A 19,733-nucleotide genomic window follows, 5' to 3' on the forward strand; every position below is an offset into this window, starting at 1 on the left:
GAATTATATGATTCACCCCAACTTGTTTTTTTCCATCTAGTAATACAACTTAGAATTGTTGCCATATTTAGAACACTTTTCTGTTTGCCATTAGAATGAAACACGTTTCTCTAAAGTTGCTGAGTCTGTTGCTCAGCATATCTAACTAAAAGCAGAAAGAGAATACCCACATTCACTACCAATAAACTGAAAAATATGGAAACAGTTGATCCCTGACTGTTTAATTCCACGTCTTGCTACAGAACTGAGACATTCAAGAGCAAAACTATTGGATAGAACATTTGTGCACCTGTAGCCCAGGAAGGAGGGGGTTTGCATTCTACAGTGTATTTGAATGAAAATAAGATAAAAAATAAATGTATTTCTGAGTAAGTAAACTGCTACACTAGGAAATTTTCTAACTGGGTATTGGGTCGTTGTACGATCACCCATGCTAGAAGGGGTATCTTGCCATGTATATGCACAATACAGGCTTTGAAAGTAGTTACCTCAAGTTAGTGTGCCTTTATGCTATTCTCAGCTATGGATTATAATCTCTCATAACAGAGAAACATAGCCAAATTCTAATTCAGTTCCTTTATTCCAATAGAACAGTGTGAATGACTGCTCAGCATCCTGGGACCTTCAGTTACTATGTTAAAGCCTCAAATGCTACAGAATTATTTTGAAAGCTTTGCAATGCCAAGTTCAATTATACTTGAAATTTTCACACGTATGAAAGACAAAACTTTAAAATGAAATATCTAAGGACAATAAAAATGCAGTGAGACATAGAAAACTTCAGCTTCTTTTGCATTCTGAAAAATAGTGTAGTATTGAAGAATGAAGTTGTACCAGTATATTAGGACTTTTGAGAGATGAAACCCCATAAAGAAGACTTCAGTCACTGGCTTTAGATGCCTCATTTGCCTTAAGCATTTATACTTATTCCTACAAGGGTTCTTTTCTTAAACTGTATTTTCCCAGTGTACCAGACAATAAAACCCACCTGCTCAAGTTTCTTCAGTCTTGTATCTTCTCTTTCTGCTAATATAAAAATCTGTCCTGTATTTCTGCATTTCCAATTTGCTTCATGATAGTTTTTATCAAAACAACTAACTCTCTCATATGCATGAGTAGTCTGAGATTTTTTTGTCACATAGTGTTTGCATTCACAATTAGCTTGACACTGAAATTAATACAAAAATAACATTCTGCCCACCACATGCAGCTACAGACCCAAGTTTCCCTATATTTACACACACTTTAATTGTAAGTGTTTTGCTTTCCTTGGTTTGAGTGAAGGACTAGAAACTTGAGTACCAGAGGGAAAGATAAAATTAATGATCCAATCTGGGCTTCTACTTACACCTCTATAAGTCAAGAGTAATTCCATTGACTTGAGTGGAATAACTAGCAACAAGATCTGCTAAATGCTTCTGGATTTTCTCCTGCTAAGACAGACTAGTGAATAAAGTTACTTTTAACCTTCTCCAGAGACACCTCTTGATCCTGAGTGCCTTACTGGATTTGTTCACACAAGTATCCATAACTACACTGCTTTACATATTTGCCAAGGTTTTTAAAAGGAATAAAAAACCTAAGCACAAAGAGCTGTTCTATGTCTATTTGAGTTGGGCAACCTATGAAATTTAATGGATCTGGTGAATTATCAGGTAAACTATTTAAGGAACACAAAGGCATTTAAAATACTAACCAAATTCTTTGCATAGATCTCTCCAAGGTCTAAGATGGAGCGCACAAAACCAAACACTTATGAAATGTTTTCTTTGAAGCAAAATGATAATTCAAAGGTCCCAGACGAGTTTGGCTGCATTAGACAGGGAACTCAGGTGACCAACACATTCTACTGATAGGAAGGTTTACAATGCAAAGATGCCTTTGCCTAAGTAATCTTTCCAGGCCAGATACTCAGTGTCCTCTCATCAGTGATTTTGTTGGTCAATCAATAGTTTCACTGACAGGAGAGAAGCATCTCCAAGTTGCTTCTGACAAAGATTCATTCCTGAGGGTTTGTGTTATTTAGGAAACTGGCCATACATACTGAACATAAAAATCAAGTTTGCCTTTGGTGCTAATACAGCCAAAAAAGAACAATTTCTAGTTTTCTTCGAATATGTAAGTAGAAAAAGCACTAAACAGCTTCATAAAGGGTCTGACAACTTTGAACCTCTTCAGATTAACAAAAGAAAGGGAAAAACAAATATATTAATCTTTGCAACCAAAGTTTCTATAGATTAAAATGTATTTTATAATTGCCAGTCATGAACTGCAGCAGCAAAACAACCCCAAACAGGACACCTCTCAATGTAGTATTTACTTCTGCTTCCATAAATCTTCTGTTTCTCTCATCACAACTTGGGACTTAAACGTCATCCTTAAATAAAAAAAATAACTAAATGGCTCCTACCTGATATAGCTGGTAAGACTCCAGACTGTAATACTGCTGTTCCCTAAAGAAAACAGAAAATTTTAGAATGAAAAATCTTTACAAGAAGCAGAAACTTGAAAAAATACAGGAAGTATGTAAAAGTAGAAGGGAGGGGAAGAAAGCAGAAACATGGCCAAGATTTCATTTTTCAAAGAGAAAAAACATCCCACAGCATTTCAGAAAATATTAGATTATACATTACAAAGATGAAAAATGCAAACGGGAGTTTGATGTGTGAAATTATATCAAATGTAGGACATTGTTAATGTATCATTGAAATTATAGGAAAAACGGCAAATAACTACAAGAAACAGCTTTGACTAGAGAAAAAAAATGAGGCTGAGATAATAACAAAAATAAAACCAGTCTTTTGTTATTAAGTGATTTTTTTCAGTCATTAAGATTGTCCTAATTTCCATTTCAGTACATCATATTCCATTATTTCTGCAACTCTGAGGCCTCCTGCTGCAATCATCTAAGGCAGAGACTTCACTAGCAGTGGCAACTGCAAAGGCAACTCAACAGAAAGCACAGGAGAGAACAGTCTTAAAAGCGACCTTTTATAATTCTACAAAACACAGCAAAACATGGTTTTGCCTGTAGGAGAAACTTTTAAAATTATTATGGCATAATGTACAAATGTAAGTGCATGGTTTTCAAACCCAGAGCATAACACATATCTCAACCTACCCTGTGATTACATCAAAGGAGAAAAGGGGTAAGTGACCTCACTCAAATCATATGCTTTTGTTACGCCTGCTATGATACTCAGACAAAAACTCACAGTGTGATTATTTAAGGCCTGCATGTCTCATAGTATTACTTATAAATATAAGTTAAATATTCTTCTAACTTATAATCTTTTATCTGTGGCCCAGAGCTGAGTACTGGGGTCTGTGATGCACATGGTTCCAACCACCCCACCACTGCAACACCCACAGTAAGCGGATATGCACCACTCGTGTATCACACATCATGAGCTGCATGGCCAGGGCTATTTTAGCTCTGGTAGTGATCTGACAGCAGCCAGATGACATTCATTTTTTATGTTCTGCTTCCAAATACCTTGGGTAGAGTTCAATGATAGATGTTAGGAGAAGCCACTGGTTTGATATGCTGGGTCATTATTCACAGATTAGCTCGGTTTCCCTAAAGAGCTAAAAAGAACCTAAGCCTGGCATTCATTTCTGTGTGTACAAATAACCAGCAAGGCACATAATCCTTTTCACAATCAAAATGGGATTTTCTTTTCCCTCTTCTGTGTATATTTGGAATATCTTTGCCTTTCTCTCACCTTTTTTTTTTTTTTAAGATTCATTTTATTTTATTCAAACTTTCATTCTCTTTATATTTCATGAAATATATGATTGATCACACCAGTTCTCATTAAAAGAAAAAAAATCAACAGTTAAAAATACTGTCCCATATGAGGAGCAACAGGCCCACCTTTCTCTATAGAATTTTCCAGTTATTACATACATCATCCTGTTCTGGTGCTGCTTATGGGAGTTTTAGTCTTTGGGCCCAAGATCAGCCCAAAAAGTCCAGGTCATATAATATAAGCTCCACAGCAAAGAGCAAAGATACTGTACTTCCCGGTTTCCTGGCTGTAGAAGAAGTTTTGCCAGATTCATAGTGACAAAAAGCACCAGAACAGCTTTGCAAGCCCACCTCCTAGGCATAAAAAGGAGCCAGAATCTTGCAAGTCAGGTGGACGGGAAAAAAAAGAAAAATACTGTCTTAAAACTTGTTCCTCCTGTTACTGGCTATGATGGATAGCTGTTCAATATAAACCAAGCATTTTCACAGAGCCAAAATATTTTTGTTTCCTATTTTGCTTCCTAAAAAGGAGGAAACTACACTTCCAAGAAAAAGCAGACTAGTTTCTGTAGGTTTTAATGCTGAGCAGGGCTCCATCATCACTGGCAAGAGGAATGAAATGCCAGTCACCTGATAACTGTGTCAACATTTCAGACACACCTCATCAGCCACAGCTTATGTAATTCCCTTTGTGTATCTTTAGAAATAAAGCTTTTCTTTCAGCTCATCTAAGTTTGGCAGCTTTTTATAGCTCCGTTATTCTGCGCCTACTGAGAGTTAGAGTCCTCAGCACAGGAAAGATGAACCTCTTGGAGCAGGTCCAGAGGATGGACACAAAATGATAGGAGGGCTGGAGCACCTCTCCTTTGAGGAAAAGCTGAGAGAATTGGGGTTGTTCAGCTTGGAGAAGAGAAGGCTCCAGGGAGACCTTAAAGCAGCCCTTCAATACTTAAAGGGCATTATAAGGAAGATGGGGACAGACTTTTTACCAGACCCTGTTGTGATAGGACAAAGGATTATGGTTTTAAAATAAAGGTGGGTAGATTTAGACCAGATACAAGGAATAAATTTTTTACTATGAGAGCGGTAAAACACTGGCATAAGTCACCCAGAGAAGATGTGGATCCCACATCCCTGAAAACATTCAAGACTGGGCTGTGTGGGGCTCTGAGCAACCTGGCCTAGTGGAAAGTGTCCCTACTCACTGCAGAAGGGTTAAACTAGGTGACCTTTAAAGGTCCCTTCCAGCACAAAATATTCTATGCTTTTTAGGTCTCTTTTGCTTTAGTCACAAATAGGAAGTTTTGCCCCAGTCTGAGTCCTCAGGCTGGAAAAAGAAAGGCTCAACATAAATGAGAGGCTCCCAGATCTTTCTTACTATGAAACAGGACTTTGTACCTGACAGTAATAGAAGCAAATATTTGCATTGTGAGATTTTTATTCTGCACATACCAAAAATGCACTCATAAACAGAGGTTTGATTGCAACATTGGTCAAATGCTTAATTTTCGCAGAGGAGATGATCTAGACTGTTTTTTCTCCTCTCCCTTCATTTCAAAGCTATTATGTAGTAACAAGGCTACACAAAATATCCAGTTTATCAAGAGAAAACCATGAAAATCATGACTCAAAAATCCCTGAGTCCCTGAAAATCAGAAACTGTGAAGCAGACTTCTCCAACAATGAACAAACACTCTCCTGCCTGCTGTGTGTAGCTGGTGGCACGCCTCACAACCCTCTGACTGCCTCACATAGTTTGTGTGTAGAGGGATGCAGCAGATTACAATCACATAATATAGTTTATGACAATAAACTTGAACTGTCAGAAACTTCACAAAGGTGCAAAGGACTCAGTGAGAAATACTGAATGAAGATTTTGAAATCAGCATCACAAAGAAAAGTTTAAAGTGCTTTTAGAAAATGGAAGAGAAAAAGTATTGATCGTGTCCAAAGTTCTGCAAAGCTCAGATATTTCAGCAAAAAGAAACCAGTCCCTAATGAAACTGACAGTTAAAGTACTTTCCTTGTAAGGATTAAACACTATGACTTATATTCTATTATTCTAAAACACAGTAAAGTTGAAAACCTGAATGCTTAGGCTGCCACAAGAAAGATGAAGTTCCCAGGAAAGTCAATAAATACAGGCACATGGAGCAACCTTTAAAGGTCATCCGCCTTGATGGGCTGTTTCATCTTGCCCAGCAATTGATCAGGTTGAGAACAAAAGATACAAAATTATTAAACGCTATGATCCTTCCTAACAACTCCAAATGAAACAAACTCCTGCCCATAGCATGCTTCAGGTGCAGGGCTCCAATTTCAGCCCCAAACTCCCAATTACTCAGCTTCATCTGTTGCAAGCCAACTGCTGCCCTACAGAAAGATTGCTGCAGTCAGTTCAGAAACATCTCCACTTGCTCAGCCAAGCCCAAACATCAGCTATTTTATGAGACAGTGGCACTGGCAAGCCATGGGCTGTGCCACATTAAAATACACCCCTTAAAACCTGTGGGATAATCAAGTTCCACTCATCTACAAGTTACAGCCCTTTTTTAAAAAACAAGACGTGAGAAACAACCAAAAATATTGTTTAATTCTAGTCTAGATTTGTATTGCCATCTTCTCTCTCTCAAGTTTTTTACAGAGGCCTCTGCAGTTGCAATTCTTACATGTTTCTATTGAAAGGTGTCTCCTGCTTCTTGCTCTGGGCTTCCCAGCTGCCTGTAGCCGGGAGCCGCTTGTCACACAACCCAGAATACAACCACGGGCACCAGAATGTGATCATTGCCTCCAAAAATGACACAACTTGCCTTTAGCATATTCTGAAGCTATCCATTTATGGGAGAGAAAGAAAAGCTGGCTGAGTTCCCTACCACGAAAGCCAGTACCTGGACCCATCCACCAGACAGCAGAAATTCCAATGGTGGAGTCTCAGTTGCAACACTGAAGGGTCAAATTTCAAGCTCTGCTACTGACAATATATGAGCCCATGGGGAAGCTGACACAGCAACAAGGCACATGATTTGCTCTTGTCTTTTGCTTTTCAAAACCTGACCTAGAACTACTACACACTGGACAGTCACACTAGGAGTGTGCTGAACAACTGGACTATAACGCAATTACATGGTCACATACCAGTTTTTCCATGGGACATCTGTCTTATTCACTGCACGAGAGGGACACGTGTGGGTACAATCAAGATGGCATGAGCAACTGTAAATCTGTCAATTCCTTAACAGTGAGAAGCTTAACTTTTCAACCTAAACAACATCCTTTTAACATCACACACATATGTCATTATGCACAGAAGTTTTCAGACAGAACTCTAGAGGAAGCAGCTGTGCAATACCATCCAAGGCATATGAAATATCTGGTGTAAACACATCAGTGATGTTTGTGTCTGTCTCCAGGCATTGCTACAAGCCAAGCTTACAGCCTTGCTAGACAAAATATAAGTCATGAGAATGTACATCTGGCCAAAAGCAATAATACTCACTCCAAGTTGATAACAAAGTCTGAAAGCGCACAACACCAAACCCTCCTAAACTGTCCTAACACCAATATCAGCTAGACAGCTTGTGATTACAGAGACATGCCCAAAACTACAACTTATATAAATAAAATAAAGACACTCTGCCACCTCCATCAGACTGAGGTTTTGGGTTTGTCTTACCATTTCTTACTAATTTCATAAGGTTTGATTTTCTTATGGTTCCTCAAAGATTGGTATGATGGCTCCAGATCGAACAAAATTATTGAATACTTTTGTGAATTTGAGGGTCTCGCCTGCTTAATCACAGGTAAAATTCAGAAGCACTGGTTTCTGTACAGGTAGAAGTACTTCATTATTTCACAGAGATTTTGTAGGGATAAATATAGTGACAGTATGCAGAGAGAGAGACTGCAGCAGCAAACCCTCTAGGGAGAGCTGTATAAGAAACTCAAATGGAAAGATGGACACTAATGATTATGAATATTGCTGAAGAGATGAGCTCATCTACACTTCTGAACAGACTTCACAGGACAAAGACACTGAAGTACTGAGAACACTTCACTCCTCGTTCATGATACAGGAGGACTTTTCCCAGCAGGAGCCAGGACTAGGCTGAAGAATTTCACCAGCCAGAGGAAATTGCTAAGCCAGACATAGCAAATGCCTCTGAAACCAATTTTAATCCAATGTATTTGATAAACACAGCCAGAATGGTGGAGGAGTTAGAAGACAGGAACTAAAAACGATTCTTCGTGAAAAATAAAAACACCATATGCAAATGTCACAGGATATATTCCTCAAACTTAACTACGGGGTCACAGCATCTCCTGATTTCAGAGCACAAAACCCTGAACAATTACACCGGTGAATTGATGCTATGTACATAATACAGTGTATTAACATCCGCCTTCGCTACCTCGTCTTTCACCAAGTATCCCATAATAATCATTTTGCCATTCAGGACATCAAAGACTCCTTACACAATTGCCATTAAAGTAAACCACACTCAGCTCAGAAACGATAAATGCTTTCTCTCCAAGTGTGAGATCTAAGAATGAAGGCAAATACCATGAAATAATCTAAAGTTCAGCATGTCATATATTCTTAGGGCCAAAATAAAGACAACCAATTCTTCCATGTAATTAGAATCATCTACATTGTTCCCCCAATTCCTCAGCTGAGCTGTCCTGATTTATAGTAGCAGATGATGTTCTGTAGTTTTATGAAAAGGAACAATATTTAGTTAAAGCATTAAGACACACAGCAGATTTTCTGATTCAAAACAGTGTTGTCAGGTTCTTAGAGATGTTTTTATAGAAACATTACATTCCCTTTTCCCTTCCCAGAGCCTTGTTCAGCTCAGCTCCTGTTAAGCCACCTCTCCCCTAAGGAACAGACTGCAACTCCCGCTGCACTGCTCATGCACTGGAGCTCAAACACTGATTTTTCCAGACTGTTGAAGGTCCAGCAGTGCACCCACAGCATTGCTTCAGCCAGTCCCATTTCCACAGGTGAACACGAGTACTCTTCCTCAGCTTGCAGCTGAATCACAGTGAACACAGTAGCTTTAGCCATGCAAAGAGAGGCTGCATTTCTCTGTTAGAAGTTGCAAGACCTTTATAGAGAGATGTTTATGAACAATAAAAATAAACATTAATAGGTTATACATTTGTATCCTTACAGAAATACAGTAAAATGACAAGCCTTTGTGCCTGCAGCTGTATTTTAACATGAAAGATTATTTTAAATTTAATTCAGTGCCGATAACTGGAGGGGAAAAAACCTTTCCTCTTTTTGTAAAAATAATATTTGTTTTTAGAGAGCCTGGCACTTCTGAAGTCTTGTCAAGTGCAATGGAAACATAGTAATGTACACAAAGTCAAAGAGCCTTCAATTCCATGTATTCCGGTTTATGTTTCATATATCCCAAATTCCAACAGGGGGTAGCATTACACTTCTGCAAGAACATTTGATATTTAGAATACACTCAGTTTCCCCACATTTGATAGTCTGAGCTTCCTTGTACAATAGATCTGTTAATTTCCACTCATTCTGCACTCAGTGAAAATTGCACAAGGCAGGGACTCCAGCAAAACTCCCCTAACGCTGAAAGTGAGGCTCAGATGGACCCAAACAGGTATGAAAAACAGCAGATTTGACAGCTGTGCAAATAAGCAGCGTGTGGTTCTCAGCTCATTCTTCTTGCTCAGCACATAACACAAACAGGAGAGGCAAGGTGCTCACGGATGGGATTCAACACCTCACATGATCCAGTTCCTTTGCATTTTAAAGTTCACAAGACTAACTGTGCCCCCACGGAGCATCTCAGTACTGCAGAAATACCTGTGAAAACTTGACCAATGGGAAATACTGAGGTACATCTTCTCAGAACAGCACAGCCCAATAGAAACCACAGAGTTCTGAGTCAAAGCATTAACCCATTTTAAGGTTGGCAAAGTCAATACAAAAGTATTATGAAGCAGGAAGCTTGGAGAGTGAAAATAAACAAGAAGGACCATTATTAACACATGGACCAACGTGCACATGTACTCACAAAGGGATTCAGGTGGTCTTGCCCTCCTGCTTAGCAAAGCAGCAATTTATGGAAAATTTACACACAAAAGTGCGTGAAGAATCCCTTTTACTCAAGTTCCTGCTTTCAACGAGATTTAAAATCCAATTCAGCTATTCAGGAAGAAAAGGTTCCCATTTTGCAAATAGAGTTCAACTACAACCCTACAGCTGAAGTGACAGTAAATAGAGAAGGACTCAAATGAAAACATTTCAAAAGCTGGCAAAGTGAAATCTCAGATCTTAGAGACAAATTAAACCTGCTTCTGTGGGTTCTTAGATATGGAGAAAGTTTATGTTAAGCTTTAATTACCATTTTGAAACATTCGCCTGGGGACTGCCCTAAGAAAAGTCTTTTCCTTCCTCCACTTCCCCACTGTTGTTCCACAGTGTGAGCTTAGCTTCTGCTGGCGCTAAAAATACACTTGTGCCTGTTTTGTAGCTGATGGAGCTATGCCAATTTACATTAGACTAGTTACTTGATTCCTTCCTTCCAGTCCATTCCACATAAAGACACAGAGAAAAGAATCCTTGTTATAACCTGTGCATCCTGTTCCACAGAGAGAGAACTAGAGTGGGCTTAATTATGGGCCTATGAAGAATAAAAATGAAAGCCTTGCAATATGATCTTCACATTCATTTTCCTCCTTTTTCAACCTCACATTTAGAGCTACAGTTAGTCAACTTCTTCCAGAAAAAAAAAATTATTAACAATATAATCAGTGATCATCAGTAGAAAGAAATGGATGGAAGTAGAAGGACAAATAAGGGAGAAAAAGCTCAAAATAGTAAAATTAAGACAAGTGTTTTTCTTTATCCCTGGCCCATCACTGAAATTATGGTTTGTCAAAAGTAATGAAACTATAATTAAGCTGCACAGCTTCAAAGGATACAGCTACTTAACTATGCATGGGGGCTGCTCCCAGGCTGCTTCTGTATCAGAGAGCAAGTGCTATAAATTATTAGGCACAATTATATCTGTAGGTTTTTTTCCAAAGCCTCCTATAGTAGTTATCTCTATAGCGTGTGTGTTCTGCTTGACTTTGTGTCTCAAGGAATGAGATGAATCGGCAAACTTCATCTGGAAATGTCTTCTTTGTGCTACAGGGGATTCAAGTATACAGTTACTAGTCCTGATATAGCCCACTTAGCACTCCTCTGTCCTTCTATTAAACCAGATCTGGAAAAGGTTTATATTTCCTTAATATTTTCCAGGCTCAAATTTCTAGTACATTCAAAATTGCTTCCAATCAGCATTGAATTAGCAGAGGATTCCACAGAATCCAGACTACTGCAGAGGATGTGGCTAGGGGAGAGGGAACACAGCCAGAGTTCATGTCCCCCTGATTCCCAGCTGTTGAAACAGTCATTTTAGTTGACTGACAGCTGGCTGCTGCACTTTATCCTGCGAATAGCCCGATATCCTCATGTGACAAGACTTAGGAGGACAAAGTCAACTTTAAAGCCCCTTTTCCATCTACACTTTGGACTTGTGTGGTATTGAACTGCTGCAGAGAAAGTCCCAAGGTCTGCTTTCTTTCATTTACCCGGTTTTCAGAAAAAAACCATGGAAAGACACAAAAGATAACTCCAAGGAATACATACAAGCAGAGCTGGCATGCAGTAAAGGCATTTTGCTGCAGCCTAGAAGTCCTATATAAGACTGGTATTCACTCACTCCATCCTGGCTTTCATTTATCATAGGAATCACACTTATTTTGACCTTAACATCCTCATCCCACCTGAGGAAGCTCAGTCTAACTTCAAGACACACACACAAATTTTGTATTGTTATATTGATGCATCAAATGTCCCTGGAGCTGAACCACAGGGGATGGAAAAACAACAGTAGCTTGACATAACATTTTTCCCTACACTTCTGTCCTACACCCACGAGTTGAATTACTGGCTAAAGTAAGATAGATTTTCAAGGCAGAAAATGTTGTTACGTTAGCAGGGATGGCCAGAAGGCATCCCTGAAGTCCTTCCCTCTGCAGTGTCATTTAGGAATGAAACAGAAGAGTTTGTGTGCAACTGGTAAAAAGAGCTTTTTTCACACTTTGAAAAGGATTTACTCAGTTGGTCAGGTGCAGTAACTTTGCCACTTCACTGTGTCACCTTGGTTCTTACTGAGAGTTCCTAAATTTCAAAGCTAAGTTTAGCCAGAACCAAGGGAACTCAATTGGGTCAATTGCCTACCTAAAACACTGCTCAGAAGTTCCCTGTGAGAGTCATCTGCTCTCACATCTCTTACTGGGGAAGAGCTGAGTTTTACCTAATCCCCGTTTGGGCAAAATGGCTTTTGATCTAATAGAAAAATTGCATCCAAAAAAATTTGCAAAATTAGATTTTATGCAATATGCCTCTTCATGAGGATTTTAGAAAAGAATACATTATGAAAACATAGTACCGTTATGGGGTTTTTCCTCCCTCTGTTGTTACAACTTGGCTGGAAGTTCAGGCATATCCTCAAGCATGTTCTTGATATCTTGCTCCTTTCTAAATGCTAAAAAATTGCTCAGCCCTCAGGCTAATCCCATTCTTAGAAAGAACTGATCTTCAACTGCCATGTCCTCAGTCACAGACTTTCTGAATCAACTGAGTGTAAAGGCTCATGCATTCATAACTTCTGTCCAATAACTGCAGTTCTTGAAAGACACCATTCTTCAAGCTCAATTTCACACACATAAAAAATTCTCTTGAAATAACTTATTCAGTGCCACTGCTTTGTGGCCTTCCATTAAAAAGAAAGTGGCTTTCAACTATTTGTTGAAGTTATAAAAATTAATTATAGACTTGCCACCATTCTAAAACAAAAATTGTGGAGCAGGTGCTTCATCATGGCAGGTTAATTTTCTCCTTTAGCAACTCTCACTAATGACTTTCTTTCTGTTCACAGTTTCTTAAAAGGCAAACTTTCTGTCTCTCTCACTGCCATGTGGACAACATTGCATTTAATATAATCTTTAGCACTTGGATAGAATTTTCAACATCCAAAGTCCTGTAGAAACACAATCCCATCAGTCCTGACAACAGCCTTGGGAAGCAAATACAGATACCACAAAGTGAGTTAAGCTGGTCAGAGCCACAATAAAACCCTTGCACAAAATTCCTGCATCAGTCCAAATCTCAAGCTTCTTACCTCTCTTTATAAAAAGTGAGACAGTGCCCAAAACACCACTTTGCCATCACAAACTCCTGCCAGGAGTGTGTCTGCTATAGACAACCAGCTTTATAGCACAGTGGGCAGGTTTGTCAAATGCATTCAACACTAAGCCAGGCAGAGCAAGAACACCAGAGTCTAGCACAGATTCTTTCTGTGTTACTGATGTCCAGAGCAGTCAATTCCACTGTTCTGCTATGGGACAGGGTTTGAAATCTGCCTGGTTTAGATATCAAAAATCCATCTTATTTATTTTAACTCACGTGCAACCTAAATCTCTAATGAAGTGAACACTTTAGCTACACTGATTTAAGTGGCCTTGCTTCTAGAAGTGTCAGAGGAAAGGAACTGAAGTCTGCACAAGGCTTCTGCTGAACTCAGTGGGACATTTTGGTCAGAACTGTACAATTGCATGAGAGGTAAATTTGACAGTCTTATCTTCCTTATGGACTTATAAAGAATTCCCTCTCCTTTCTCCTCTAGACAATTTCCCTTGCACTTCAGCAGAAGCATTCAGAACTCTGCATAATAAAGCAATCTATAAAATCCCAAGGAACTTTTATAACAGTCCATCCTGAAAATTGGTGGGCATTTTTGCATCAGAATGGCTTATGCACATTTACTACCTTCTTTGCCTATGGGAAACATTCATTCAGTTCTGAACATATAAATATATTTCTGTGATTCATTCCTCAAATTGGTTTCAGTATAATGAAACCACAGAGCAGGTTCAATGGAACAGGTAATAACCCATTTTCTATTCAATAGATTTGTTGCCACATATTTTCATGCTAACAAATGCCAAAATTGAATTATCCATATGAAGATGTTACCATATTATTAAATTTCACAAACGTAATAGCTGGAAAAATTATTTGCTCTTTATGACTAAAGCAATGAAACTTGGAATAGGGTCGGATATAACAAAGAGTAAGGACTTGCCTACGCCATAACACAACTCATACCTTCAGACGTAATCTGATTACAAGTAATTACAAGTCATTGTAATTCTGCTGAAATATTATCAGCCAGACTGAAAGTATTTCCACGGATATCTTTAAGTAATAAGTATATTGGTAATCTTGAATTACCAAAACTAATTCCACTCCTATGTCTTGTCCTAAATTATGAATGAGTTTAAGCACAATTTGTATAATTTTTCTGGAACGCATTTCACCCTTCTAATTTGCATACTTCCAGTTTTAAGTGGCTCTGTCAAAAAAGGTTGGTTGGAAAGGTCACACCCCTACTGAGCATCAATTTTCAGTCCTCTCATCTACTCACAGTGAGCTGCTGTCAGCCCTCCAGACATCCCATCCAAATGATTGCTATCCTACTGACACTCACCAATTCCTTCTGAGCCATGCAATTACTTTGATGTCACTGACTGTTAATCAAAACAAAATATTTCCTGCATAGTCTTTTTAATGCACAATCTTAAAAATAGAATGTTGGCAGACATTACAAACATTTTTCAGAAATGCAAGTCGAGGAGTTGAAGTTTTTTGAAAGTAACTTTGCTTATGATCTTCCAGAAGGAGATAAACCATATGGGAATCAAACTTGTGAATCTTAATCCAGGGCTTCTACTGGAGTTATTAGCTTCTCCTGAGCTGAGCTCCATGTAATCTATGCTTTCCTTGCATCTTTTTGTATTTTCTTCCTCTGCAGGTGAATTTTCCTTTCTCCCTTTTAGAAAATGAAGATAGAAGGTGTCTGCTAACACTTTGTAGGATTCTGTTGAACTTTTCCAGAAAGAAATGGATTTCTATTTAAGGGGGGGAGGGGAGAAAGACAAAAAAAGCCTTCTATTTTCTCATTTTGGCCACATTCCAAGCAATCTGAAGAGTCTCCTTTACAGCTGGATCAAAACCAGAAGCCCCACAAACCCTACATTCCAAAGGGAATAATTTTTTCCAGCTTTTATTATCAGATGACTGCTCCTTCAAAACATGTCTTTCTCTCTCTTCAGAAAAGCTACTGCTCCCAAGAGAGGAAGAAGTAGCCATCAGTATTAGTAATAACAACAGCTATTAGCCAGCTTGATTGTATTTAGGGGAGGAAGCCAATTTTCCCATTTGTTCATTGTGATGGGGATAGAAGGTCAATACCATGGTTTATCACTATCTCCATGGCTCTCTGACAGAAAAGCAATCCAGCAACATTTGTGTTTGGTACAGAAGAATGAATTCTGCTGAGTTACATTGTGTGCATTCCCTCATGTAAGGAAAGATGCTCTCTTCTCTTGACATTGTTATAATTTCACTTACCAGTGCTTCTGTGGCAGGCACTTCTTTTCCCACTACAGACCACAGGCTGTCTGTTCGCCTTAGTGCCAGATCCCAATAAGTGCCAACTCTTATTATTCTGAATTTAGATTAAAACCTTTATTTTTTGCACAAAAGTCATGAGGATTCTTTCATGCTAGATGGAGAGTACCTTGAATAAAGTTTTTTAGATAAAAGATAAGGTAGCCTCCTACAGGGCCGAAAGCAAGTCAGATCTGCATTGCTCTGGTGGGGTTGGCATGTCTCTTGTGTTACTGTGACCTCTGAAATCCAGATTCTTACCCATTAAGTGACCTCTTCCATGCAAACCTTCGGAAGACCCAGGTCACTTATATGAGCCCTTACCAGCAACAGCAATGGAAAAGGAAGCTGGGTCTCTTCTTGATCACTTGGGAGTGCAGCCTGTTGCCAAGAAGCATTATAATACTGTACAAATTAACTGGTGAACTGGGAAGAGAAAAAAGTCTTCCTTCCCTGCAAGCTGATGATAAGCAGTATCTCTACACAGTGCATAAGAAGACCTGGATGGGAGATGAGATCAAGAGGATGGAGATCATCTCTACACTAGACTTGGGCTCCTGGCCAAAACTACAAAGAGGAAAACAAAACAAATCTAGCTCTAAAGCCTGATACTACGTCCACCTGTTTTATGCCACTTTTCTCTGTCAGCTTCAACTGGAGAACATATTTGATCTGCACAGCACTGGGTGCTTTTGTCAGCATAACCAGCTCCAGAAATGACTTGCATTTCACTGTAAAGAGCAACAACAATCATGGGTTTCTTCTATTTCAGAAAGATGATGTGGGAAAATTGGTGGGCTTTAAGATGCATTTGAATCTCTGAAAAGTCTGAAGAATAACACTACTTTATCACAAAAATTTCAGAGCCTTCAGAGCCTTTTACAACAACAGCAATGTAAGTAAAATGCCAGATGGCCAAACCATTGTCCAGTGCAGACACCTCATTTAGTGGTGACACATGTGATGGAAGATACACATCACTACTGGTTCATGTATCACAGTCAGGACTCAGAAAAACAACTGGAATTAAATCTTGAAAGAAAAGAGCACAAAAGCAAGTTTTCTAATTCATGCAAAAAGTCAGCAAGACCCAGATACAGGAACCTCACAAACACTTCATTCAGGTCAACAATAATAACTGACTTCCAGGTTCCTCTGAGGTGCAAACTGTTCCTGTTAGTTCTAACAGTGCCCAGCTGCCCAGAGCTCTGAGATTAGAGCAGAAATACAAGCAGCTACAATGCTGTAAGAAGATGACGAACGCATCCTTCTCAGCTGAGAATTTAGACAGCTTGTAGCTTTTTTAAAGGTGGGAGGAAGCATAAAATATTACAGCACCACATATCAATACTGTAAAAAAAATCTTTGAAAAGAGATGTAAAAGATGTGCAAATACAAATAATCATGTTCCTACACTCTCAGAGAACACATGGAAATAAACACAGTACAAGATAAACACATAAGGTTTTCAGTCTCCTGGGGAAAGAGGTAATGACTCCCAACAGAAAAAAAATAAGCTAAATTAAGGTTGTAGATAACAGTACATTGTGATTTCTTTAGTATCTGTTTTAGTACTACATTAGAAAAGTACTTGATTAAAAGCCAAAAAAAATTAAAACATTCTCAGTTACACAGATATGGCCATGTAGTCATGCAGCTGCCATTTCTTGAATTTCATCACACAAGTTAACACCTTACAGGCCTTCTCTTTCACCACTTTCAAAAGCAGCATCTACAATGAGACGAGACACACCAGCTAACTCCAGGGTTAAGGGGTTTGTATGGGATTTAGAAAACCAAGGCTACATTCCAAACCCAGCTACAGGCTGCTCATGATCCTGGTAAAATTAGTCCAGGTAAGACAGCAAAAGAGACCTCAATGCAGGATGTTCTTTAGAGTTCAAGCCCCTTCTCTGTCTGAAGACACATCAGCTGTGCTTTTCCCCAGACTTAGTCTCTCCCTGGTCTGCAACGCACAAGGGACACACAGATACTCACAGGTTCTCTAGAACACAAAGATTCTGCACTCACCCAAGGATGCAGGTGATTAACCAGCCCTGAAAGGGGGATGTGGTGCTGCATGATTAAATATAGTAGTAAAGGGCCTGCTCAAGGATCACAGTACAGGCATGCACATGCCTTCCTGTGGAGTTGGAATGCAAAAAGGAAGCAGTTTCAACAGGACAGAATAAAAGAATTAAATATCCTATCACCTAGCCAAACCAACTCCCCACTTAAACTGAGATCCACATGCCCTTCAAGGCAGGTGCCAGTTCTCCCTATATTGTGTATGGAAGGGTCCTCAGCCCCTCAGTGCAGTGGATCCCGCTGCCTGACAAGACCCCTGAACTCTTTTATCCATCATAACCACAACATTTCTGTATTTCCACTTCCTACAAATATGCTGGGAGATTCAAAGTTGGAGGCATAGCGTGCTCCTGCACCGTGGTAGCAGGAGCTATACAACTACCTCATGGAGGGTTTGGGTAGACTAGCTCCTAATTTGGAACCATATTGTCCCCAAGGAGGCTTTGGTTATTTTAAAAACATCTACTTAAGTAGGTGGCTGAATACCAATAGAGATTGATGACAAGAGCCACACACAAACTGACAACTTCTTTTCCCCTCTATCATGGCAAGTTAACTACCAAAGCAGTACTCATGACTACATTTCTACATAAATAAGAACTCCTACTGACATAAATATGAGTTTAGCATGACCTAGACATACATAAATGTAATTCCTACTAATAGGCACATTTGGAGCTGTCAACAATGATTTGAGTATAACACTAAGTGGCATGAAGAGACAGCCATACACATTCCATATTAATTCATCTTGCAAGAAGAAGGTGGTCAGGGGACAAAAAGCAAGACAAAACTAAACCCAGTACTTGTCAGATGGAAAAGGACAAAACCAGTTGGAAAATAATTTTATTTTTCAGACTTCTACGAAAATTTACAAACAATGATGGTGTAAAAAAAAAGGAACACCCTATAAAAAAAGTTGACATTTGTCAAACTATAGCATCAAAGGAAGTTACAGAGCAACAAGCATACAATGAAATTCTATTCATCAAATTAGTATTAGTTAAGTAGTTAAAAATGTAATAAGTAAAGTCTAATAATAAATCTCTACAGCTTACTCAGAAATTGTAACAATCAACTCTGAGCTTAAATTATACTTACAATAGACAATGAATTCATCTCTGCAATCATCTACAGCACTGAAATCACCTAGGTCAAATTACATAGCAAAGGCACATCTTGGGAAGTTTGTAAGGACATCTTGAGCGCAGCACAATTACGTACAACAGAAAGCAAATCACCCTGCATGCTTGTTTCTTAGTCCCCAATGTCTAATATGAAATACAGTATACAAATAATAGAAACAATATTTAGTAAGTCTTTTCATGCTGGTTCTATTCTTCATGCAGAGTGACAGAAAGGCTTCCTTGCCCTATTTTCTGTTCGAGCCTTGGCACTTCCGCAGGGTCTGTTCTCCCTGTTTTCATCATCGTCCTTGTCATTAGTAGAGTAGGTGGTTCTTAACAAGTCAGTCCCAGTCAGGACCCCCACCATGCCCTCCACATGTCTTCATCCCACAACTCTCTCCAACTCTTCACATGCTGAGCTCCAACATGCACACACAACATGCCCAAACCTAACCTCCATTTGCCAAAGTTTACATACAGGGCAGAAAACAAACAAATGCTCACAGCCTTAATTACTGCTGCAGCCTTTCCTCTACCGAGGTCACTTTAAATAGTAGGCATTTAAAAGCCATTAACACAATTTAATCAACAGCTTAACTCAAAATTGCAAAGGAACCCCAAACACCAGCACATTAAAGCCTTTTGAACATGAATTTGAATAAACATGAAAACCTGGTGTTTTCATCAATCCATAAATCAGCTCCTCCTGGCCCTAACTTAAATATATCCTACTCAAAGTACAAGGAGTAATAATTATTTTTTAGTTACAGCCTATGGATTTGTGCTTTCACTGCACTCCTCAGGAGAAAAGCCAAAGACAGCATCCATTAAATACTGCTAAAATAACTCATCTTGACAGTTCAAGAGAGTGCATCAAAGGGTTAATTTTTCTTTCAAAAGTAAAAACAAACCCATGAATCATTCTATTTAATGAGACTTCTTTTGCAACTGCTTATAAATGGGATTTTTTTAAAAAAAAAAAGCAGATGTGCATATCTCATGCAAAAACAAAAGTTAGTAAGAAGGTTGCACCAGTGTTTATCACTAAATTTGTTTAGGTATAGACAAGATCTGAAATTCTTTCCAGCTTATCTTACTAGGGCAGCTAGAAACACCATGAAACCTGACAGCACTTTGCAATAAAAGATGTGGCTATTTATGTCATTGGGGTCAACAGGCAGTAGTTAATGACATAATTTAGCTTTTAATGGTTTTGAAGATATCCAGTGGA

General features: G+C 38.9%; 1 protein-coding gene across 4 annotated transcripts in view; it reads right to left on the reverse strand.

Moving 5' to 3' along the window:
• DOK7 (docking protein 7) overlaps nucleotides 1-19,733 on the reverse strand; it is a 58,893-nt gene that overhangs the window by 14,302 nt on the left and 24,858 nt on the right. For all 4 annotated transcript variants that reach the window (XM_082282514.1, XM_082282513.1, XM_082282515.1 and 1 more), the window contains exon 8: nucleotides 2,411-2,453. In XM_082282514.1, coding sequence (XP_082138640.1) covers nucleotides 2,411-2,453 — 43 coding nt within the window. The remainder of the gene's footprint in view (nucleotides 1-2,410; nucleotides 2,454-19,733) is intronic.

Source organism: Coloeus monedula (genome assembly GCF_965178545.1).
Source record: "Coloeus monedula genome assembly, chromosome: 5".
NCBI classification, from domain to species: Eukaryota; Metazoa; Chordata; class Aves; order Passeriformes; family Corvidae; genus Coloeus; species Coloeus monedula.